The 24,820-nt window shown below is 42.9% G+C and overlaps 1 protein-coding gene across 1 annotated transcript in view; it reads right to left on the bottom strand.

The window, feature by feature from the left end:
• Positions 1-22,912: 22,912 nt before the first annotated feature.
• LOC132866475 (B-cell receptor CD22-like) overlaps positions 22,913-24,820 on the bottom strand; it is a 36,043-nt gene continuing 34,135 nt past the window's right edge. Inside the window, exons 14-15 of the mRNA XM_060899264.1 lie at positions 24,207-24,424; positions 22,913-24,114 (exon numbers count right to left, since the gene is read on the bottom strand). Of these exons, the coding sequence (XP_060755247.1) occupies positions 24,066-24,114; positions 24,207-24,424 (267 nt within the window). The 3' untranslated portion in view covers positions 22,913-24,065. The remainder of the gene's footprint in view (positions 24,115-24,206; positions 24,425-24,820) is intronic.

A 24,820-nucleotide genomic window follows, 5' to 3' on the forward strand; every position in this document is an offset into this window, starting at 1 on the left:
GTGGGGCTTTGTAAGAAAAGGCTCTGCCCCCTGATGTAGCCTTCACTATACGAGGTACCAGCAGATAGCCTGCATCTTTTGATCTTAGTAGGCGTGGCGGGTCATAGAGGAGCAGAAGCTCACGCAGGTACTGTGGTGCGAGACCATTCAGTGCTTTAAAGGTCAATAGTAGTATTTTATAATCAATACAAAATTTGATTGGGAGCCAATGCAGTGTGGATAAGACAGGCGTGATGTGGACATATTTTCTAGTTCTAGTAAGGACTCTTGCTGCTGCATTTTGAACTAACTGGAGCTTATTTATGCACTTATTGGAACATCCAGACAGTAAGGCATTACAGTAATCCAACCTGGAGGTAACGAAAGCATGGACTAGTTTTTCTGCGTCATGCAATGACATTAAATTTCTTATCTTTGCAATATTTCTGAGATGAAAGAAAGCTATCCGGGTGATGTTATCAATGTGAGTTTCGAATGAAAGACTGGGGTCAATAATCACTCCAAGGTCTTTTACTGCTGCACGTGAAGAAACAGAAAGGCCATCCAGAGTCACTGTGTAATCAGAAAACTTACTTCTAGCTGTATGTGGTCCTAGCACAAGTACTTCAGTCCTGTCAGAGTTAAGCAGAAGGAAATTAATACGCATCCAGTGTCTAATGTCCTTAACACATTCCTCAATTCTATTAAGCTGGTGTCTCTCATCAGGTTTTGCAGAGACATACAACTGTGTGTCATCAGCATAACAGTGGAAACTAATACAATGTTTACGAATAATATCACCCAGAGGTAACATATATAGAGAAAAAAGCAGTGGACCCAAGACAGAACCTTGTGGAACACCAAACTTTACCTCGGTACGTCTAGAAATATCACCATTTATATCAACATACTGATAACGATCAGTTAGATAAGACCTGAGCCAGGAGAGGGCCGTTCCCTTAACTCCCACAACATTTTCTAGTCTATCCAGAAGAATGGAATGATCAATGGTATCAAATGCTGCACTAAGGTCAAGCAACACAAGTAGCGAGACACAGCCCTGATCAGAGGCCAACAGTAGGTTATTTACTACTTTAACCAGTGCTGTCTCTGTGCTATGATGAGGTCTAAATCCTGACTGATACATTTCATGGATGTTATTCCTATGTAAATATGAGCATAACTGCTGTGCCACAGCTTTTTCAAGGATCTTGGAGATAAAGGGGAGGTTTGATATTGGCCGATAATTGGACAGCTGACAGGGATCAAGGTCAGGTTTTTTAATCAAGGGTTTGATAACTGCTAGTTTAAAGGATTTGGGTACATAGCCAATCATAAGAGAAGAATTTATTATTTTTAGAAGCGGTTCAATTACTCCAGGCATTATCAGGCATTATATTTGAATAGATGTGTAGGTAAGGGATCTAGTACGCAAGTTGAGGCTTTTGATGTAGAGATTAATGAAAGTACTTCAGTTTCTTTAAGGGGAGTAAAACATTCTAACTGATGATCTGATACAGTTATATTGTTAACTACAAGGTCACTTTCATTGTCTGACCTTAAATTAGTAGTTTGAATTTTTTGTTGGATATTCTCAATTTTGTCATTAAAAAAAAATCATGAAGTCATTGCTACTACATACTGCAGGTGTGCATGTGTCGATAGTGGACTTATTCCTGGTTAATTTTGCTACAGTATTAAATAGGAATCTAAGATTATTTTTGTTATCTTCTATTAGGGAGGAGAAATATGTTGATCTCGCAGCACTAAGAGCTTTTCTATACTTCAGGAAGCTCTCCTTCCACGCTAATTTGAACACTACCAATTTTGTTTGACACCATTTACGTTCCAATTTTCGAGTGGTCTGTTTTAAAGTGTGAGTGTCATCATATACCAGGGTGCTAATTTTTTGTCTCTGACCATTTTCCTTTTAAGAGGAGCTACATTATCTAAAGTATGGTGGAACATTGACTCTAAGCATTCAGTTGCCTGATCAAGTTCTGCAGGGGCTGACAGTGACCCAATCAAAGTTGATAACTCTGGGAGATGATTTATAAAGCTCTGTGCAGTAGTTGATGTGAAAGTACGTTTAATACAGTAGCGTGGTGAGGTGCATATATTATTACTCAGACATATTTTGAATGAGATGAGACAATGATCTGAGATAACTTCAGACTGTGGAAGTATGACTATATTGTCTACGTTTAATCTGAATGTTAGTATTAGATCAAGGGTGTGACCACCATTATGGGTCGGTCCTATGACATTCTGCTTAATCCCGACTGAATCTAAGATGGACACAAATGCTGTTTTTAAAGGGTCTTCTGGGTTATCGAAGTGAATATTAAAATCTCCAACAACTAAAGCTTTGTCTCAGGAAATAACCAGATCTGAGATAAAATCTGCAAATTCAGAAAGAAACTCAGAATATGGCCCCGGGGGCCTGTAAATAATAAGCAATGGAATTAACGGGGTAGACTTATTTTTCGAGGCTACATACATTATATGAGTATGAAGAACTTCAAATGTATTAAATTTATAACCAGGTTTTTGTGTTACACCTAGATAATCATAAATAACCGCAACGCCTCCTCCTCTGCCAGTTAGACGAGGCTGGTGTATATAACTGTATCCAGGAGGACTCGCCTCATTTAATGCTATATATTCATTTGGCTTAATCCATGTTTCAGTTAAACAAAGTACGTTAAACTCCTGATCAGTAATGAGTTCATTAACCATTAGCGCTTTAGATGTAAGGGATCTAATATTTAATAGCCCCACTTTTAGATCAAAGGTGCTGGCAGCAGCTGTACAGTCAGTATGATCTAATTTTATATTGATTAGGTTACTGGAACAAACTCTCTGAAAATTTCTACCTTTTTGTTGAGCTCGGGGAACAGACACAGTCTCAATGTAGTGGACCCTGAGTGACGACTCTGTGCAGCTAGCAGACAGTCGGTTTAGCCTGTTCGTCTGCTCCCTGGCCTTGGCTCTGGATTGTCAGAAATTAACTAGGCCTGTTCTGAGACTATGACCTATGCTGCAGGAAATGAGAGCAGCACCTTCCCGAGTGGGATGGATACCGTCCTGCCCTAACAGGCCAGCAGTGCCCTCAAAATTAGCCCAATTATCTATAAAGCCCACACTGTTTTCAGAGCACCACCTGAACAGCCAGCGGTTCAGCGACCATAACATACTGTAAGCTACATCACCACGCCGCATTGGGATGGGGCCAGAGCATACTACAGCATTGGACATCGCCTTCGCTAATTTAAACACCTCTACAAAGTTACTCTTAGTAACCTCAGACTGACGAAGGCGTATATCATTAGCTCCTGCATGGATAACTATCTTTGAGAACCTGTGCTTGCCTAGGACCCTAAGATTACCTGCTATGTCCGGCACCCTGGCTCCCGGTATACACCTGACTAAAGCTGCTGGTGCCCCTAAAGGCTGAGCTAATTTCACATGCCGTATGATAGAGTCCCCTATAACCAGAGCTCTTTCAGGTTTCTCAGTGGGTGCATCACTAAGAAGAGCAAACCTGTTCGGCACGTGACACGGAGGGGAGTGGTGCTCCCGTGGGCGAGCCTCAGCGGTAGCTTTGGCTTTACGCTTATGCCGCCGAGCCGTCACCCATTCGCCCCGCTGTAAGGGCTCTAATGCTGGAGTTGGGGGATTACTAACTCCACCTAGGGCATCCAGACTTTCCCCTATAGAAACTACACTGTTCTCACGCTCACTGACCTTCTCTGAAGCCTGGACACGCGCTTCTAGCACTGTAATCTTCTCCGTCAGAGAGCTAACTAATCTGCACTTATCACAAATAAAGCTAATAAAGCTATCGCTAGTGACAGAGGAAGAATGACTAAACATCCTGCACTCAGCACACTGAACAAGCTGAAGGTGTGTCATGATGAAAAGATTCATGTACCTTAAACGAAGATCTGTTGATATTAAAGCAGATCCGATGTGGATGGCCTACGCTTGTGGTCTTTACACAGGAGGAGAGAAAAATAAAGCTTCTGGTCTCGGCGTTCTTCCTAAAAAAGAAAGAGAAAAACTGGAAAAAAAAAAACGGAAAAAGGAAAGCGAAAGTGAAAAGTACAAAAAGGAAAGCGACAGTACAATAAAAATGAAGAGGATACTGGAAATTTATTTGTAGAAAAAAGTTAAAAAAGGATTAGTAATTAATGCTGGCACTCGCGGGAAAAAAGGACTCGGCGCTAACAACTCAGGAACCAGGAAGTGCGTAAACCAGGAAGTGATCCAATCATACTTCCACAAGACAGAACTAAGTTCTGAAGAAGTCTCCCGTCACCAGCCTGAATGATTACCGTCCTGTGGCCCTCATCCCGGTAATTGTGAAGTGCTTCGAGAGACTAGTTCTTCAGCACATCAAGGACCACCTCCCCCCAGACTTCAACCCCTACCAGTTCGTATATCGTCCGAACAGATCCACAGAGGACACCATCGCCGTAGCTCTACACTCTGTACTGAACCACCTGGAGCAGCAGCAGAGCTACGTCCGCATACTCTTTGTGGATTACAGTTCTGCTTTCAACACAATAATCCCGGACATCCTTATCAGTAAACTGGACACTCTCGGCCTCCCCCCTCTCACATGTGCCTGGATAAAGGACTTTCTTACCAACCAGCCCCAGACTGTGAGACTTGGCCCCCACTTCTCCTCCACCCGCACGTTAAGCACCGGCTCTCCACAGGGCTGTGTGCTGAGCCCCCTCCTGTACTGCCTCTACACCCACGACTGTAGTTTGACCCACAGCAACATCCTCATCGTCAAGTTTGCTGACAACACCACAGTGGTCAGACTCATCTCAAAGGGAGACGAGGCAGCCTACAGAGAGGAGGTCCTGAAGTTGGCAGCCTGGTGTTCAGAAAATAACCTCGTTCTGAACACCAAGAAAACCAAAGAGCTCATTGTTGACTTCAGGAAGCACAGCACCGACCTAGCCCCCCTCTACATCAACAACGTGTATGTGGAGAGGGTCCACACCTTCCGGTTTCTCAGTGTCCTCATCTCTGCTGACATTTCCTGGTCAGTAAACATCACAGCAGTTATTTAGAAGGCTCAGCAGTGGCTATACTTCCTGAGAGTCCTCAGGAAGTACAACCTAAACAACCTGCTGCTGACCTTCTACCGCTCATCCATCGAGAGCCTGCTGACGTACTGTATTACAGTATGGTATGGCAGCTGCACTGCTGTAGACAGGGAGAGGCTCCAGAGGGTAGTTAAGGCAGCACAGAAGATCATTGGCTGCCCTCTCCCTTCCCTGATGGACATTTACATCTCCCGCTGCCTTAGCAGAGCTAAGAACATTATCAAGGACCGCTCCCACCCTGGCTTTGATCTGTTCGACCTGTTGCCCTCAGGGAGGCGCTACAGGTGCGTCAGGACAAAGACAAACCAATTCAAAAACAGCTTCTTTCCAAAAGCCATAACCGCCCTGAACTTGGATATGCTCTGACTTTATAGTCTATTTATTTTACTATGTGACTCTCTTCGTGCAATAATTTATAATGTGCAGTACTTTTATAAGGGAGTCTCTATGTGCAATACTTTTATAATTTGCAATACCTCACTCCATAATGTGAAACACAACACATTCAACTCACCTCAGGACTGTGCACCTTACACACAGCACATACACCTCAGGACTGTGCACCTTACACACTGCACATACACCTCAGGACTGTGCACCTTACACACTGCACATACACCTCAGGACTGTGCACCTTACATACAGCACATGCACCTCAGGACTGTGCACCTTACACACAGCACATACACCTCAGGACTGTGCACCTTACACACTGCACATACACCTCAGGACTGTGCACCTTACACACTGCACATACACCTCAGGACTGTGCACCTTACACACAACACATACACCTCAGGACTGTGCACCTTACACACTGCACATACACCTCAGGACTGTGCACCTTACACACAACACATACACCTCAGGACTGTGCACCTTACACACAGCACATACACCTCAAGTCTGTGCACCTTACCTTGCAATACTTCATAAATGTGTAATATTTTATTTTATTTTATAATGTGAATCTCTCGTGCAATAGTTTATAATGTGACTCTCTCTGTGCAATAATTTATATGTGCAATGAGCAATACCTCACTCCATAATGTGTAACACAACACATACACCTCAGGACTGTGCACTTTACCCCCCGACACCCCCCCTTTTTTTCTCCCCCCTTCCTCTCTCTCTCTCTCTCTCTCTCTCTCTCTCACTCTACACGCTGTTTTGCTCTGTTATTGGAGATGCTTTAATCTCATTGTACATGTGTATATTGACAGTAAAGGCATTCTATTCTATTCTATAATCTGGGTGACGCAGTGGTCACTCCTCACACCATGAGAGGTTCGATGATGCATGGGGGTGAAAGCCACACAGAAGCCCTTGAGCAGATGAGACCATTAGTCCACCCTAAGAACGTCATGAGGATAGGAAATTGGAACGTAAGAATGCTGTACCAGAGTGGGAACATAGCACAGACATCAAGATAGATGAAGAAGAGAGGTATTGAAATCATGGGAATCAGTGTGACACATTGAACGGGACAAGGGAAGATAGTACTGGAGGAAGGAGAAACCATCATATACTCTGGCAGAGAAGATAATAACCACAGAGATGGAGTAGGAATACTGATGTCCAAATTTGCAACAGGAACACTCATAGATTGGACGCCAGCAAATGAACAAATAATTGTAGCCAGGTTCTATTCCAAACATGTTAAACTGACCATCGTACATATATATGCACCAACAGAGGATGTGGAGGAGTTGGTAAAGGACAAATTCTATGAGAGACTGCAGGATGTGTTGAATGCTAAGAAGGAGCATGATATGCTGGTTGTCACAGGTGATATGAATGTGAAGGTCGGCGAGGAAAACTGGGACTATGAGAGAATCATGGGTAGGCATGGAATTGGAAGACAGAATGACAATGGAGAGAGGCTTTGCGAATTTTGTGACATGAACAAGTTAGTCATAACAGGGACTTTGTTTCCACACAGAGATATACACAAAGCTACCTGGGTATCACCCGATGGGAAAACGAGAAATCAAATAGACCATGTGCTGATAAACAAGAAGTTCCGCAACTTGGTAATTGATACCAGAGTTTATAGATCTGCAGACATTGGAAGTGATCACTATCTTGTATGCACGAAACTGAAGCTAAGATTAAGAAAACAACCAAAAGAACAGGGAAGTATAAGAACCAAGTATGACACCAAGTTGAAAGATGAAGCTGTTTTGAAAACATTTATTATCACCTTGCAGAATAGATATCAAGCATTGGAAGAAGAGACACCTAGTGTAGGAGAAGAGGACAAAATAGAAAGGGACTTCCAAGTAATGGAAGAGGCATACATGGGAGCAGCAGAAGTAGTATTAGGTCGGCCAAGGAAGAAAAGAAAGCCATGGATAACAGAAGAATCATGGGCATTTGTAGATCAAAGAGAAGAGATAAATAAGAAGATTATAAGTACTCACTCAGAGAGGGTCAAGAAACGGCTCAGAACAGAATATAAGCAAAAGAGTAGGGAGGTGAAGAGGAGCATAAGGAGAGACAAAAGAAAGTGGATGGATAGCATTGCAAATGAGGCAGAGGAGGCTGCAAGGAAACAACACATGAGAACGTTATATGGGCTGACAAAAGTGCTATCTAACGGAAGAACTAGAAGCAGCGCAGCAATCCTTGGCAAGAGAGGTAATCTTATGAGTGGAAAGAAGGAAATACAGTCAAGGTGGATAGAGCACTTTAGGGAAGTACTGAACAGGGAAGAACCAACAGATCCAATAACAATGGAGGATGAATGCGAGTTTGAGCCCAGCAAAATAATTGAAGAAATTGCAGTCACCGAACCAACCCTGGGGGAAGTTAAAGCAGCAATTGAGCGATTGAAGAATGGGAAGTCTCCAGGAATCGACTCTATCACAGCTGAATTGTTGAAGGCACACAAAGAATTCTCAGCAGAGAAAGTGCATCAGCTACTGGAGAAAGTATGGAAACATGAAAAGATCCCTGACAAATGGAAAAAGGGGCTGATTATCAAATTGCCAAAAAAGGGAAACCTCAAAGAATGTAAGAACTAGAGAGGAATAACTCTGCTTTCAGTGGTAGGCAAGATACTTGGAAGGATCGTTATAGACCGCATTCGGAATGGAGTTGATACCAGGCTGAGACATGAGCAAGCAGGATATAGGAAGGGCAGAGGAACAACAGACCAGATTTTCATATTACGAAACATCGTCGAGCAAGCCAATGAGTGGCAAGCTAGCTTATATGTAAACTTCATAGACTTTGAGAAGGCATTCGATTCCTTCCACCGCGAAAGCCTATGGTTAATCATGCAAAAATATGGAATCCCAGACAAGATTATAAGGATGGTGAGAGTGTTCTATGATGATTTCGAGTGTGCTCTAGAAGATCAGGCTGAAGCATGTAAGTGGTTCAACATCAAAACAGGTGTCAAACAAGGGTGCAACATGTAGGGATTCTTGTTCTTGATAGTAATGGACTGGGTAGTAGGACTGTGGGAAATGGAGAGAATGGAATAAGGTGGAGGTTTACATCTAAGCTCGATGATTTGGATTTTGCGGACAATGTGGTGCTGCTCTCTTCAACTAAACAACATATCCAAAGCAAGACAACTAAAATGAACGAAGGGGTGAGACAGGTCGGGCTGAAAATCAACAAAGACAAGACAAAGGCAATGAGGATCAACATGAAGAGTCAAGAAAGGGTTACAGTCGATGGACAAGATATTGGTGAAGTTGAGGAGTTTAACTATCTGGGAGCTACCATTTGTAAAGAGGGAGGAGGGATGAAGGATCTGAAGAATAGGCTCTCCAAGGCAAGAGGCACATTTGCCAAACTCAAAAGAACATGGAACTCCAAGAGCATCACAAAGAGAACCAAGTTTAGATTGTTCAAAACCCAAGTGGTGCCAGTGCTACTCTACGGGTGTGAAACATGGAAAATGAACAAGGGAGATGATAAGCGGATCGATGTGTTCCACAATAAGTGTCTAAGGAGAATCCTTAAAATAGAGTGGAAGGATTATGTCACTACCAAAGAACTACTTGAGAAAGCAGGCATGAAGCCTTTGAGCAAGGAGGTAAAGAGGCGCAGATGGAAGATGATCGGCCATATTCTACGGCAAGACAGAAGGAGAGATTCCAACACCGCACTAACATGGACACCTGAAGGAAAAAGGAAGAGAGGGAGGCCTAAGATGACCTGGTGAAGAACGGTGGAAAGAGAAAGGAAAGAGGCAGGTTGGCGGTCATGGGAAGAGGCAAGGGCTGTTGCAGCCAACAGAGAGAGGTGGAGGCATTCCGTGGAGGCCTTACGTGCCACTAGGCATGAAGAAGATAGGTAGGTAACAGGTAACAGGGAAGGCCAGAGAAAGCTACATTGTATGTTTGTGGACCTGGAGAAGGCATACGATAGAGTGCTGAGAGATGAGTTATGGTATTGTATGAGAAAGTGTGGAGTGAATGAGAAGTATATCAGAGCAGTGCAAGACATGTATGAGAACAGTGAAACAGCAGTGAGGTGTGCAGTTGGAACGACTGAATGGTTCAAGGTGAAGGTGGGACTCCATCAAGGATCTGCTTTGAGTTCTTTCTTGTTTGCCATAGTGATGGATAGCTTGATGGATGAAGTGAGGCAAGAGTCACCATGGAGCATGATGTTTGCAGATGATATTGTGATATGTGGTGAAAGTAGAAAGGAGGTTGAGTTGGGTTTGGAGAGATGGAGGTATGCATTGGAATGAAGAGGAATGAAGGTGAGCAGGAGCAAAACAGAATGCATGTGCATCAATGAGAATGGGGATGAGAGTGTAGTGAAGATGCAAGGAGTAGACATAAAGAAAGTTGGTGAATTCAAATACCTGGGGTCAAACTGTGCAGGAAAATGGGGCTGTGATAGTGAGGTGAGAAAGAGAGTGCAGGCAGGGTGGAGCAGTTGGAGAAGGATTTTGGGAGTCATTTGTGATAGGAAAGTCCTAGCAAAAGTGAAAGGTAAGATGGATTAGATTAGATTAGATTAGATTAGATTAGATTAGATTAGATTAGATTAGATTAGATTAGATTAGATTAGATTAGATTAGATTAGATTAGATTAGATTAGATTAGATTAGATTAGAACTTTATTGATCCCTTTGGGCGGGTTCCCTCAGGGAAATTAAGATTCCAGCAGCATCATTACAGATAAACAGAGAAAAGAAATAGAGAAAACTTCGAGATAAATTAAAATAAATTAAGTATTTACATATACAAAGATAAAAAAGAATAAAATATGGGGAAGAAAGGAAGGGGGGGAAGGAGGGGGGAAAAAGGTGGGGAGAAGGGGGCGGCGGCAGGAGAGATATTGCGCTTTAAATTGCACATTATATTGCACATTGTCTGGTATTGCTTATTGTTAGGCTAGGCTACTGCTCCTTCCCATCCTCTGTCCTCCTGTTACCCCTCCTCCCCCCCAGAGAGGAGTTGTACAGTCTGATGGCATGAGGGACAAAGGAGTTTTTAAGTCTGTTCATCCTGCACTTAGAAAGGAGCATTCTGTCACTGAACAGGCTCCTCTGGTTGCTGATGACGGTGTACAGAGGGTGACTGGCATCGTCCATGATGTTCAGTAGTTTGTCCATAGTCCTCTTCTCTGCCACTGTCACCAGAGAGTCCAGCTTCATGCCGACCACAGTGCCGGCCCGCCTGATCAGTTTGTCCAGCCTGGATGTGTCCTTCTTGGATGTGCTGCCCCCCCAGCACACCACGGTGTAAAACAGGACACTGGTGACCAGAGACTGAGAGAACATCCACAGGAGTTTCCTGCAGATGTTAAAGGACCACAGCCTCCTAAGGAAGTATAGCCTGCTCTGTCCCTTCCTGTATAAGTGTTTGGTGTTGCAAGTCCAGTCCAGCTTGCTGTCCAACCACAGCCCGAGGTACTTGTAGGAATCCACAGCCTCCACCTTGACTCCCTCGATCAGAACTGGTTGTGACCTTGGTCTGGACCTCCCAAAGTCAATGACCAGCTCCTTGGTCTTCGAGGTGTTGAGCTGCAGATGGTTCCTGTTGCACCACACAGCAAAGTCCCTCATCAGGCTCCTATACTCCTCCTGTGACACAGCTCCGAGTTGTAGCAGAAGTCCGTGGTGTACAGGGTGAAGAGAAGAGGGGCCAGCACCATGTCCTGGGGTGCTCTGGTGCTGCTAATCACAGTGTCAGATGTGATGTCCTTCAGCCTGATGTACTGCAGCCTGTCACTGAGGTAGCTGGAGATCCAGGTGACCAAGCAGGGGTCCACTTGCATCCTGTTCAGTTTGTCTTGAAGCAATAGGGGCTGGATGGTGTTGAAGGCACTAGAGAAGTCCAAGAAGAGGATTCGTACTGTGCCATTTCCCTTATCCAGATGCGAGTGGGCTCAGTGTAGCAGGTAGAGGATGGCGTCTTCCACACCGACACCTACCCAGTACGCAAACTGCAGACAGTCCTGGGCATGTTGTACCTGGGGTCTGAGGAGGCTGAGGAAGAGCCGCTCCAACGTCTTCATCAGATGTGATGTGAGTGCCACCGGTCAGAAGTTGTTCAGCTTCCTGGGCTGATTCTTTTTGGGAACTGGAACGATACATGATGTCTTCCAGAGGGTTGGCACTCTCCCCAGCTGCAGGCTAAGGCTGAAGATGCGTTGGAGTGGTTCACCCAGTTCAGCAGCACAGGTGTTCAGTAGTCGGGGACACACCTTGTCTGGGCCTGCTGCTTTCCTGGGGTGAAGCTTCCTCAGTTGACTTCTGACCTGGTCTGCAGTAATGCATGGAGGAGTCTGTGTTGAGGTGGGGGAGGAGGGGGAGGAGGGGGCTGCTGTGATGACTGGGGGGGAGGTGTGTTGAGGGAAGAGGGAGAGATGGCTGCAGTGAGGGAGAGGGTGGGGGGGACATGGGCTGGTTGAACTGATTGAAAAAGTCATTCAACTCATTCGCCCTCTCCACTGTCCCCTCAATGACTCTGGTCTTTGTATTGTGGCCTGTGATGGTTTTCACACCTTCCCAGACCTCCCTCATGCTGTTCTCCTTCAGCTTCTGCTCCAACTTTCTCCTGTAGCTGCCCTTAGCTTCCCTCATGCAGCGTTTTACCTCCTGCTGTGCTGCTTTCATTGCCTCCCTATCCCTGCTCCTGAAGGCGGCCTTCTTCCTGTTGAGGACAGCTTTGACTTCCTGTGTTACCCATGGCTTGTTATTAGGGCAACACCGTACAAGTCTTAGCGGGGGAGACCACGTCTGCACAGAAGTTAAGGTAATCCATCAGACAGTGTGTCAGCCCCTCTATGTCCTCACAGTGTGGGCTAAGCAGCACATCCCAGTCTGTGATGTCATAACAGTCCCTGAGGGCATCTTCCATTTCAGGGGACCACCTCCTGATGGAGCTAGTTGTTGCAGGCTGCCTTTGAACCAGGGGGGTGTACTTCGGCTGTAGAAGAACCAGGTTGTGTTCAGACTTCCCTAGTGGGGGGAGGGGTGTGACTCTGTATGCATCCCTCACATTAGCATAAAGCAAGTCAATTGTCCTGTTGTTCCTTGTTGGACAGTCCACAGCCTGGTAAAAAGCAGCCAAAGTAGAGTCCAAAGTAGCATGATTAAAGTCCCCAGAAATGATGATAAATGTCTCAGGGTGCTGTGTCTGCAGCCTTGCTGTGACAGAGTGAATCCTCTCACATGCAGCGGCTGCGTCTGCCCTCGGAGGGATGTAAACACAGATGGCGATCACGTGACTGAACTCCCTCGGCAGATAATATGGCCGCAGGCTAACGGCTAGCAGCTCCAAGTCCGGGCAACATAAAACTGTCTTTACGGAGATATGTCCCGGGTTACGCCAGCGGTTGTTAACAAAAATGATGAGTCCCCCACCTTTGCTTTTTCCGCATGTGTTAGTGTCTCTGTCAGCTCTCACAGCAGTGAATCCCCGCAGGTCCATGTTAGCATCCGGTACAAGGTGTGTTAGCCATGTCTCCGTAAAGATAAATAAGCTGCTGTCCCGGTAAATCCGCTGGTTGTTCAGAGCGGAAAGCTCGTTGACTTTATTCGGCAGCGAGTTCACATTCCCCATGATAACGGAGGGAATGGATGGTTTGTAGCGCCGCTGGTTGTCTGCTAGCCTAGCCTTTAGCTTAGCTCCAGCCTTGCAGCCCCTGGGTTTCCTCCTCAGCTCGGCCGGGATGGGGTGTCGTATCCCGGCTCATCCCATTGTTTTCAGGGCCAGCAGCTCCTCTCTCAAATAAGTGAGAAAACTGGCTACTGGTTGCATGTTAAAGTTAAATATATCCATGTTATATAGTAAAACACACTATGTCTTCATAAGACAGTAGTGTAGACAGTATAAGACAGTAGTGAGACCAGCTGTGATGTATGGATTGGAGACCATACCCTTAACGAAGAGACAGGAGGCAAAGTTGGAGGTGGCGGAGTTAAGGATGTTAAGGTTTGCGATGGGAATGACAAGGTTGGACAGGATAAGGAATAAGCACTTCAGAAGGACAGCACATGTGGAGAGCTTGGGAATTAAGCTAAGAGAGATGAGACGAGACTGACATGGTATAGGCACATCCTGAGAAGAGATGCAGAGCATGTGGGAAGGAGAATGTTGAGGATGGAGCTGCCAGGCACACGCAAATGAGGAAGGCCAAAGAGGAGATACATGGATGTGGTGAGAGAGGACATGAAAGTGGCAGGTGTGGTAGGGAAGGATGTGGAAGACAAGGAACAATGAAGATGAAAGATCCGCAGTGGCGACCCCTAATCGGGAGCAGCCAGAAGAAGTCATCTTCAGTCACTAAAATTCTTTGTAAGGTTCTCCAAACACAAGTAAAAACATCTCCAAATGCCACCAAATCTCTTCACCTGAAGGTAGGATCATGAAGGAGAAAGGTGAGAGTTTCCTAAGAAATGTCTTCAAAGAAAAATCCCTGTAATATTTTATAAAACCTGAAACATGTCATACACTATGTTGTATAATAGATCTAAATATTTAGACCACTGCAGTTTTAACTCATAGCATCATTTACTTATTTATTACTGTATACCATGTTGGGCTTTAGTTGAGGCCAGAGCAAGTTTTCCTCACTGAAAATCACTTCACTCCTCCCTAATAGAAGATAATAAAAATAATCCTACAACCCCGATTCCAAAAAAGTTGGGACAAAGTACAAATTGTAAATAAAAACAGAATGCAATAATTTACAAATCTCAAAAACTGATATTGTATTCACAATAGAACATAGACAACATATCAAATGTCGAAAGTGAGACATTTTGAAATTTCATGCCAAATATTTACACATAATTACGCGCTCAGCACTCCGACTCCAGTGTGACTGAGGAAGGTGACAATTTTATGTTTCATATAATTTAGGTAATTTAAAAACTATCATATTATTTGGCAGTGGGCACACAGGAAAGTGTAAAGTATAAAGTTTCTGTCAATACATTTTTCATGCTTGTATGACAAAAAACTTGAAGATATTTATCTAAATACATGACCTACTCATTCTAAACCTGCCGAGCTTCACCAGAGAAGCTCTCGACCCCAGAGGGTTAAATGATAAACTAATTTATAATTTATAACAGTACTGGCTTTAGATAAGTTAATATACAGACAGTACAGTAATGAGAAGGTATAAATATAATCAACATTAGTTATTGCTAACGTTAGCCAGCTAGCTTGCTGCTAAACATAATTTTTTGAAGTTCACTCCAGTAGAACAGAACCAACATTATGGTTAAACTCGCTGTTTTTGAGCTTTACATTCTCTGACAGAGCAAACAAAAGATGTCATCCATGTCCCCCCCTCATTTTGTGCATCGAATGTCCTCACGTGAAAACTGAATTTATTACAACTTGCACATTATCACTTACAAGGCACCATGAAGGCAGCATCAGTTCTCCGAAAAAGGCCTTGTGGTTTGTGTTCAGGAAGTGTCTCCCACACACCAAATGGTCTACTTTACACATTAAGTATCGATAAAAGAAAAAGAAAAAAACAAAAAGTTTTTAGATTGTCTATCAAAGTCTGCTGATGTTGTGATGTTTATCATGAACAGATGAATATAAACAGGTTCGAGATTTTCACTGAGGCAAACTGGATTTGGAGCGAGGAGCCGTAAGCGAGTCATCTACATTTACATTTATCTCATGAAGCTAACGCATTTTAAAAAGTCACATAAAAACAGTTCTTTAAATATTCCAAATGTGAATGGGAGCTTACAGTTTCATCGAGATATTTTTTTCCTAGTTATCCAGTGTTCTCCAGTTGTGAAGTTTAAAGTTGGTATACATTAGAAAACATGATATACACATCAGTACATCAGAAGGTATTGAAAAAAAAAAGGCTCCTCTGACTGTGTCCATCTGGAGAGTTTCCTGAAGCTTTCCACTGAGCAGGTGGAAGTTGTGGTGAGGTTGAATAAATGGCTGAATGTTGTTTATTTCACACTGCTGTAGATCACAGTGGGATCCTCAGCATTGGAAGGCCTACAGAAAGAGAGGAAATGATCACACTCAGATCCAGCAGAAGATCATATCCAGCTCTGTTAGAGTGGAGGAAACAGACCTGATCCTCTCACCTGTCATCAGCACCGGTGCGAGGAAATCGAACACTAGCGTACTGAACCTCTTCTTCCTCAGAGACAGAAGCTTTTACAGCAGAACTCTCAGCGTTCCCGGGGTCAGCGGTTCTCTGGTGTAACACACTGGTGTACAGAACTTCGTCCTGATTGGCTGAAGCTGAATCAGATACAGTGTTGATTGGCTTTGTCACGGCAATGTTGGAATAAATATCATCCTGAGGTGAGAGAACATGACATCACAGAGACAGAGGATTGAACATGCTGGACATCTACATCACAGCTCTGTTGAATCCTTGATTCTAATTGGTTAGAAAGTGTTGATTAATTTTCTATAAAAGCAGCTCTGACACTAGTGCATTGATAAACATATTTCTGACATTTGACCTTGATGTGACCTTGATCCAAATTGGATCAATTGAAAAATGTACAACCCCGATTCCAAAAAAGTTGGGACAAAGTACAAATTGTAAATAAAAATGGAATGCAATAATTTACAAATCTCAAAAACTGATATTGTATTCACAATAGAACATAGACAACATATCAAATGTCGAAAGTGAGACATTTTGAAATTTCATGCCAAATATTGGCTCATTTGAAATTTCATGACAGCAACACATCTCAAAAAACTTGGGACAGGGGCAATAAGAGGCTGGAAAAGTTAAAGGTACAAAAAAGGAACAGCTGGAGGACCAAATTGCAACTCATTAGGTCAATTGGCAATAGGTCATTAACATGACTGGGTATAAAAAGAGCATCTTGGAGTGGCAGCGGCTCTCAGAAGTAAAGATGGGAAGAGGATCACCAATCCCCCTAATTCTGCGCCGACAAATAGTGGAGCAATATCAGAAAGGAGTTCGACAGTGTAAAATTGCAAAGAGTTTGAACATATCATCATCTACAGTGCATAATATCATCAAAAGATTCAGAGAATCTGGAAGAATCTCTGTGCGTAAGGGTCAAGGCTGGAAAACCATACTGGGTGCCCGTGATCTTCGGGCCCTTAGACAGCACTGCATCACATACAGGCATGCTTCTGTATTGGAAATCAAAAAGTGGGCTCAGGAATATTTTCAGAGAACGTTATCTGCAGTGCTGGGCACATTACTTTGAAAAAGTAATTAGTTACAAGTACTAGTTACTTCTCCAAAAAAGTAATTGCGTTAGTAACTGCGTTACTTCACTAGAAAAGTAACTAGTTACCAGGAAAAGTATTTATTGCGTTACTTTTTTTTTTTTTTTGCTTACAGATAAACGAGGATAACTGTTCTTTTCTAGTGAAGTAACGCAGTTACTAACGCAATTACTTTTTTGGAGTACAGAGTACAGAGTCAGTGAGCAATTAAGTCCTCACAGTTTACAGCATTATGATAACCTGGTTTATTACAGTTAGCTTAGCTTTCACCATTTACAATAGGTCAGGAAGATCTTTGATAGTGTTTTTAAGGAAGCATCCTAAACAAAAATCACAGGCAAAATAACATAACAGATCAAGGATGAATACCCTGTTTATCTGTTATGTTAGTTGCCTGTGATTTTTGTTTAGGATGCTTCCTTAAAAACACTATCAAAGATCTTCCTGAGTACTAAAGAGGACTTAATTACTCACTGACTCTGACGGCTACTCAAAGTGTGTAGACCCTTACAAGGTTATAATAGCAGTAACGCTGCTTGAACTGCTTGAGGGTAGTGATGGGTTTAGTACATTATGTTTATCCATTTCACATCTCCACAAACTAAAGCACTGATGCCGACTTGCCAAACATTTATTTATTCAAAATGAATACTAGATTGCAACCCACAACAGAAAATAAAATTGAAATACTGAAAATGCAATATTTTTGGAAGTTAGCCTACTTGAATTGGTTGAAAATGTAAATATTCTTTGATTTTGCATTTAAGTACAGGTAAACGATTGGTAACAAAATAATAGGCCCTGATGATGTCTGTAAATTCTTATTCTATTAGTATTATTGGGGAAAAAAAAACAATAAAATATCTGACTGTAGCTTAAATTCTTATTAGACTTATACATTTTCTGAGTTATCATCAACAACATGACTTACAATCATTTGAAGTAGGCCTATACACCCTTCATATTAAGGCACAGAAATCAACAAAGGGAAAAATAATAAATTAAATTAATAAATTGCTATTTTTAACAAACGGAGCTGAACGGAGCTTATTGTAATCATTCAATGTACTAACAGTAATAACAATGTACGCATCACTACAACATAGCCCACTTATCTAGCGGCTGAACCACAAGTTGTAGCGTAGAAGGAGAAGCTTTTCAAATCTTTTGTCAGACAGTCCGTTTCGCTTTGGGGAGAAGACAAGCTTTCCCAGACTGAAAAGTCTCTCAACAGGTGCACTAGATGGTGGAGCAGCATTGTAACGTAGTGATATTTTCTTGATGAGAGGAAATCCATTCAAAGTGTTGAATTGTTGCGATGGAGATCTTAAATAATCTTCCACCTGCCTTTCTGTTGAAGAGAATGTATCCTCCTCGTCTTCCTCAAAGGAAAAGAAGGAGTCCTCTTTAGCCAAATCGATGTGCTGTGTAGATGTGCTTGTAGTACCTGGCTGTAGTTCTGGCTGTGGTTCTTCAAGGGCAATTTTTCGACACTCTGCCAGCAAACTTGCTTTGGCCTTTTCCTTTAATTCCTGTGACCGCAGCCAGCGAAGTTTGAATTTTGGAAGTGCCACGGCAGCAATGACAGCCTCTTCACTGCCCAGCACATCAGCAAATCTTGTTTTGATTGCCTGAAATTATACATAGACACATTCAAGCTTTGCATACATACAAATTATTATTATTATTATTATTATTATTATTATTATTATTATTATGCTATTATTATAAGACTCTTACTGTCACTATAGCATCAGGAAGATCCTTCAACTTTTGCAGGCCATCTTTAAGGGCTTGTGTTTTCACCATCAGCATCTCCAACGTTGGTAATAGAGTACCATGGAAGCAATTTCCTTCTCCTTGAAGTATGTCTAAGGCAATGGTAAGGGGCGGCATCACAGTACAGTACTCCTTTATGAACTGATGCTCCCGTTCTGTAATAGCAGCCAGTCCTAATTTTAGGGAGATGGTACTGAGATCTGCCATGGATATTTCTGAGATGCGAGCCAGGGCATCGTAAAAAGAGTTCCACCGTGTTGAGCAGGGTACAAGCAGCTTTTTTGAGATCACCTCATCAAGTGCTTCAGCAGCCAAAGTTGAGTGACTGGCCTTATTCCAAAGAGTGGTGCATTTTGCGACAGCACTTCTGTATGCTGCTTTTGTGTCAGGCTTTGACAAGAGCCACTTCTCAACATCTGTGCATGATATTAGATTGAGGGTGTGGGATGCACATCTATGATAGGGGGGTAGAGCGATCACCACACCATCACCATCTTGACTCTCGTTTGAATGCAGAACATCATTCACATCAGTAAATGGGACCTCATCTTCACCATCCTCAGAATCACTCTCAACTGGCTGATACATTTTAAATGCTTTGACAAAATTAGACCCATTATCTGTGACTGTTGCCGTGATTTTGTCTGTAATGCCATACATTGAGTGTATGTCATCAAGCTCGACTGCAATTGTATCGTAAGTATGCCGCCCCTTAAATTGTCTGCAGGCAAGGGCTGTTTTATTTCTTTCCATACTGTTGGGATCTATCCAGTGTGCCATTACACCTATATAACTTTTATTGTGGGCAGTCCAAATATCTGCTGTAGTGGATATGTACTGCAATTCCTCGAAAGACTTTTTCAGTTCCACGTTCATTTTTCCATACTCGTTGTCTATGTATGCAGCAAAAGTTTTTCGGCAGAGGGGTGTACTCTTTTCTCTTCCACGAGAAGGAATTTTGGCAACAAGAGCCCTGAACGACTCCGACTCCACCGTGGATAAGGGCAACATGTTTTCGACAACATACCTGGCTATTATTCTGTTGAGCTCAGCCTTAGACACTAGCGTCTGTCCTGCGAAGTCAAGTTTGGCTTGCTTAAGAGCAGCGCTTCCGTCTCCCTCTTCGCTAGAGCTCAAACTAGCTGCACCAGGGCTAGGGGGTGGGTTAGCAATAGCAGTACTCAGGGGTGTCCCATGATGATGCGATGCTGTGAGGTGCTTCAGCAGGTTGGAGTTGCTTGATATCCCTGTGGACAGAACTTTGTTTCCAGGGCACAGTTTGCATTGGACATAAACATTATTGCCTTTGACTTCAACCAGCGTGAAATTATGCCGGTGTTTCCAGATCGAAAATGCGACTTTGCGGCTTGGTGCTGCCATTGTCTCTTCCCCATCTCTGTGTGCGCGTGTGTGTGCGTAGCGGGAAAACACAATCGACTCCACCCACCTAGAACATCTTAGCAAATCACGATTTGTTCTCTTGCATTCAAAGGGTGAATGGGAGAATGTAAAAGCCATATTGGTACATAATTATTATTATATATTGTGGTACCGTGTTGCCAATGCTCATGTTGTCAAGGCGCCCATATCAAATTGTAACGCATCACGTTACTTCCCGAGTAACGGTAACGGCGATACAAATATGGATTAAGTAACTAAGTAATTATTCCGTTACCCAAAATGTGGCTCCGTTAGTAACGCCGTTATACTCTAACGCCGTTATTCCCAGCACTGGTTATCTGTGAACACAATTCACCGTGCCATCCACCGTTGCCAGCTAAAACTCTATAGTTCAAAGAAGAACCCATATCTAAACATGATCCAGAAGCGCAGACGTCTTCTCTGGGCCAAGGCTCATTTAAAATGGACTGTGGCAAAGTGGAAAACTGTTCTGTGGTCAGACGAATCAAAATTTGAAGTTCTTTATGGAAATCAGGGACGCCGTGTCATTCGGACTAAAGAGGAGAAGGACGACCCAAGTTGTTATCAGCGCTCAGTTCAGAAGCCTGCATTTCTGATGGTATGGGGTTGCATTAGTGCGTGTGGCATGGGCAGCTTACACATCTGGAAAGACACCATCAATGCTGAAAGGTATATCCAGGTTCTAGAGCAACATATGCTCCCATCCAGATGACATCTCTTTCAGGGAAGACCTTGCATTTTCCAACATGACAATGCCAAACCACATACTGCATCAATTACAGCATCATGGCTGTGTAGAAGAAGGGTCCGGGTACTGAACTGGCCAGCCTGCAGTCCAGAGCTTTCACCCATAGAAAACATTTGGCACATCATAAGACAGTTGAGCAACTAGAATCCTACATTAGACAAGAATGGGTTAACATTCCTATCCCTAAACTTGAGCAACTTGTCTCCTCAGTCCCCAGACATTTACAAACTGTTGTAAAGAGAAAAGGGGATGTCTCACAGCGGTAAACATGGCCTTGTCCCAACTTTTTTGAGATGTGTTGTTGTCATGAAATTTAAAATCACCTAATTTTTCTCTTTAAATGATACATTTTCTCAGTTTAAACATTTGATATGTCATCTATGTTCTATTCTGAATAAAATATGGAATTTTGAAACTTCCACATCATTGCATTCCGTTTTTATTTACAATTTGTACTTTGTCCCAACTTTTTTGGAATCGGGGTTGTAATTAATTCATCTGCTGCTTACGATGATAATTCCATAAAAATGTTAGAAACACGCAATGCTCATTCTTGACTTCTATTGCTGACGAGAATCTCAAATGTAAACCCAGAACATCTGAAGTGTTGAAATGACAGTACAAATGAAACGACATTAAAAAAGAATTTCAGATCCTGTTGAGGGTTAGGAACACCACTTTCCTGTGATGGGGCACAGTATGGTGCTGCAAGAGCCAGCTTGAGAAGCGGCATCAAAGCAGCTGAGGCAGAGAAAGCTTCAGCACAACTTCTACAGTCCCAACACGTGGCAGGTGTGGCAGGGACTTCAACACAGTCCAGTAATCTCACAGCTGCTGATGGAGATGCCACGCTGGCTGAGAAATGGAACTGTTTCTTTGCCTGCTTTGAGGTGAAGGCACCAGAGACAGCTACATTCCTTCCACCAGCCCACAGAAGCCATTTTCTGACAGTGCAGAAACATGAGGTAAGGCACACACTGAGGGTGGTGAACCCATGGAAAGCTACCGGACCTGATGGGGTGTCAGGGAGGGTGCTGAAGGATTGTGCAGACCAACTCACTGGGGTCTTCACAAAAATCTTCACCCTGTCCCTGTCTCAGTCCATGATCCCACCCTGCCTGAAAGCTGCTACAATCATCCCGTTGCCAAAAAACCTACCATCAGCACCCTTAATGACAACGGTCCAGTGACACTCACACCAGAGGTCATGAAGTGTTTTGAGAAACTGGTCAGACATTACATCATTTCCAGGCTCCCACCCACATTGGACTCCCACCAGTTTGCATACAGTGCTAATAGATCTATAGAAGATGCCATTGTCACAGCTCTTCACACAGTCTTAACCCATCTGGAACATCAGGGGAGCTGTGCAAGGCTGTTCTTCATAGACTTTAGCTCTGCCATCAACACTATCATCACAAACAGACTGGTCAACAAATTACTGGACTTAGGACTGTCATACACCGTCTGCTACTGGATCAGAGACTTACTGACAGATTGCTCTCAGAGAATCAGAGTAGGCCCCCATCTCTACACCGCCCTCAGTCTCAGTACTGGCTCTCCACAGGGTTGTGTGCTCAGCCCCTTGCTCTACACTCTCTACACACATGACTGCAAACCCACACATCCGAGTAATGCCATTATTAAATTTGTGGATGATACAACCATGGTGGGGCTCATCTCTGGAGAAGATGAGGCGGCATACAGAGATGAGGTCCAAAGGCTGTCAGTGTTGTGCACACAGAATAACTTGGTCCTGAACACCTCCAAAACCAAAGCTCTGATCATCAACTACAGAAGGAAAAATTCTGGTCTGCATCCTCTGTACATCTACGGAGACCGCATGGAGAGGGTTTCGGACTTCAGGTTCCTGGGTGTACATGTGGATGATGATCTGTCCTGGAACACCAACACCACAGCACTGGGAAAGAAGGCACAGGAGCATTTCCATTTCTTGAAGATACTCAGAAAAAAAAAAACAACCTGGCTGACAAACTGCTGGTGTCCATCTACAACCCCGATTCCAAAAAAGTTGGGACAAAGTACAAATTGCAAATAAAAATGGAATGCAATAATTTACAAATCTCAAAAACTGATATTGTATTCACAATAGAACATAGACAACATATCAAATGTCGAAAGTGAGACATTTTGAAATTTCATGCCAAATATTTACACATAATTACGCGCTCAGCACTCCGACTCCAGTGTGACTGAGGAAGGTGACAATTTTATGTTTCATATAATTTAGGTAATTTAAAAACTATCATATTATTTGGCAGTGGGCACACAGGAAAGTGTAAAGTATAAAGTTTCTGTCAATACATTTTTCATGCTTGTATGACAAAAAACTTGAAGATATTTATCTAAATACATGACCTACTCATTCTAAACCTGCCGAGCTTCACCAGAGAAGCTCTCGACCCCAGAGGGTTAAATGATAAACTAATTTATAATTTATAACAGTACTGGCTTTAGATAAGTTAATATACAGACAGTACAGTAATGAGAAGGTATAAATATAATCAACATTAGTTATTGCTAACGTTAGCCAGCTAGCTTGCTGCTAAACATAATTTTTTGAAGTTCACTCCAGTAGAACAGAACCAACATTATGGTTAAACTCGCTGTTTTTGAGCTTTACATTCTCTGACAGAGCAAACAAAAGATGTCATCCATGTCCCCCCCTCATTTTGTGCATCGAATGTCCTCACGTGAAAACTGAATTTATTACAACTTGCACATTATCACTTACAAGGCACCATGAAGGCAGCATCAGTTCTCCGAAAAAGGCCTTGTGGTTTGTGTTCAGGAAGTGTCTCCCACACACCAAATGGTCTACTTTACACATTAAGTATCGATAAAAGAAAAAGAAAAAAACAAAAAGTTTTTAGATTGTCTATCAAAGTCTGCTGATGTTGTGATGTTTATCATGAACAGATGAATATAAACAGGTTCGAGATTTTCACTGAGGCAAACTGGATTTGGAGCGAGGAGCCGTAAGCGAGTCATCTACATTTACATTTATCTCATGAAGCTAACGCATTTTAAAAAGTCACATAAAAACAGTTCTTTAAATATTCCAAATGTGAATGGGAGCTTACAGTTTCATCGAGATATTTTTTTCCTAGTTATCCAGTGTTCTCCAGTTGTGAAGTTTAAAGTTGGTATACATTAGAAAACATGATATACACATCAGTACATCAGAAGGTATTGAAAAAAAAAAGGCTCCTCTGACTGTGTCCATCTGGAGAGTTTCCTGAAGCTTTCCACTGAGCAGGTGGAAGTTGTGGTGAGGTTGAATAAATGGCTGAATGTTGTTTATTTCACACTGCTGTAGATCACAGTGGGATCCTCAGCATTGGAAGGCCTACAGAAAGAGAGGAAATGATCACACTCAGATCCAGCAGAAGATCATATCCAGCTCTGTTAGAGTGGAGGAAACAGACCTGATCCTCTCACCTGTCATCAGCACCGGTGCGAGGAAATCGAACACTAGCGTACTGAACCTCTTCTTCCTCAGAGACAGAAGCTTTTACAGCAGAACTCTCAGCGTTCCCGGGGTCAGCGGTTCTCTGGTGTAACACACTGGTGTACAGAACTTCGTCCTGATTGGCTGAAGCTGAATCAGATACAGTGTTGATTGGCTTTGTCACGGCAATGTTGGAATAAATATCATCCTGAGGTGAGAGAACATGACATCACAGAGACAGAGGATTGAACATGCTGGACATCTACATCACAGCTCTGTTGAATCCTTGATTCTAATTGGTTAGAAAGTGTTGATTAATTTTCTATAAAAGCAGCTCTGACACTAGTGCATTGATAAACATATTTCTGACATTTGACCTTGATGTGACCTTGATCCAAATTGGATCAATTGAAAAATGTACAACCCCGATTCCAAAAAAGTTGGGACAAAGTACAAATTGTAAATAAAAATGGAATGCAATAATTTACAAATCTCAAAAACTGATATTGTATTCACAATAGAACATAGACAACATATCAAATGTCGAAAGTGAGACATTTTGAAATTTCATGCCAAATATTGGCTCATTTGAAATTTCATGACA

Source organism: Neoarius graeffei, chromosome 18 (genome assembly GCF_027579695.1).
Source record: "Neoarius graeffei isolate fNeoGra1 chromosome 18, fNeoGra1.pri, whole genome shotgun sequence".
NCBI lineage: Eukaryota > Metazoa > Chordata > Actinopteri > Siluriformes > Ariidae > Neoarius > Neoarius graeffei.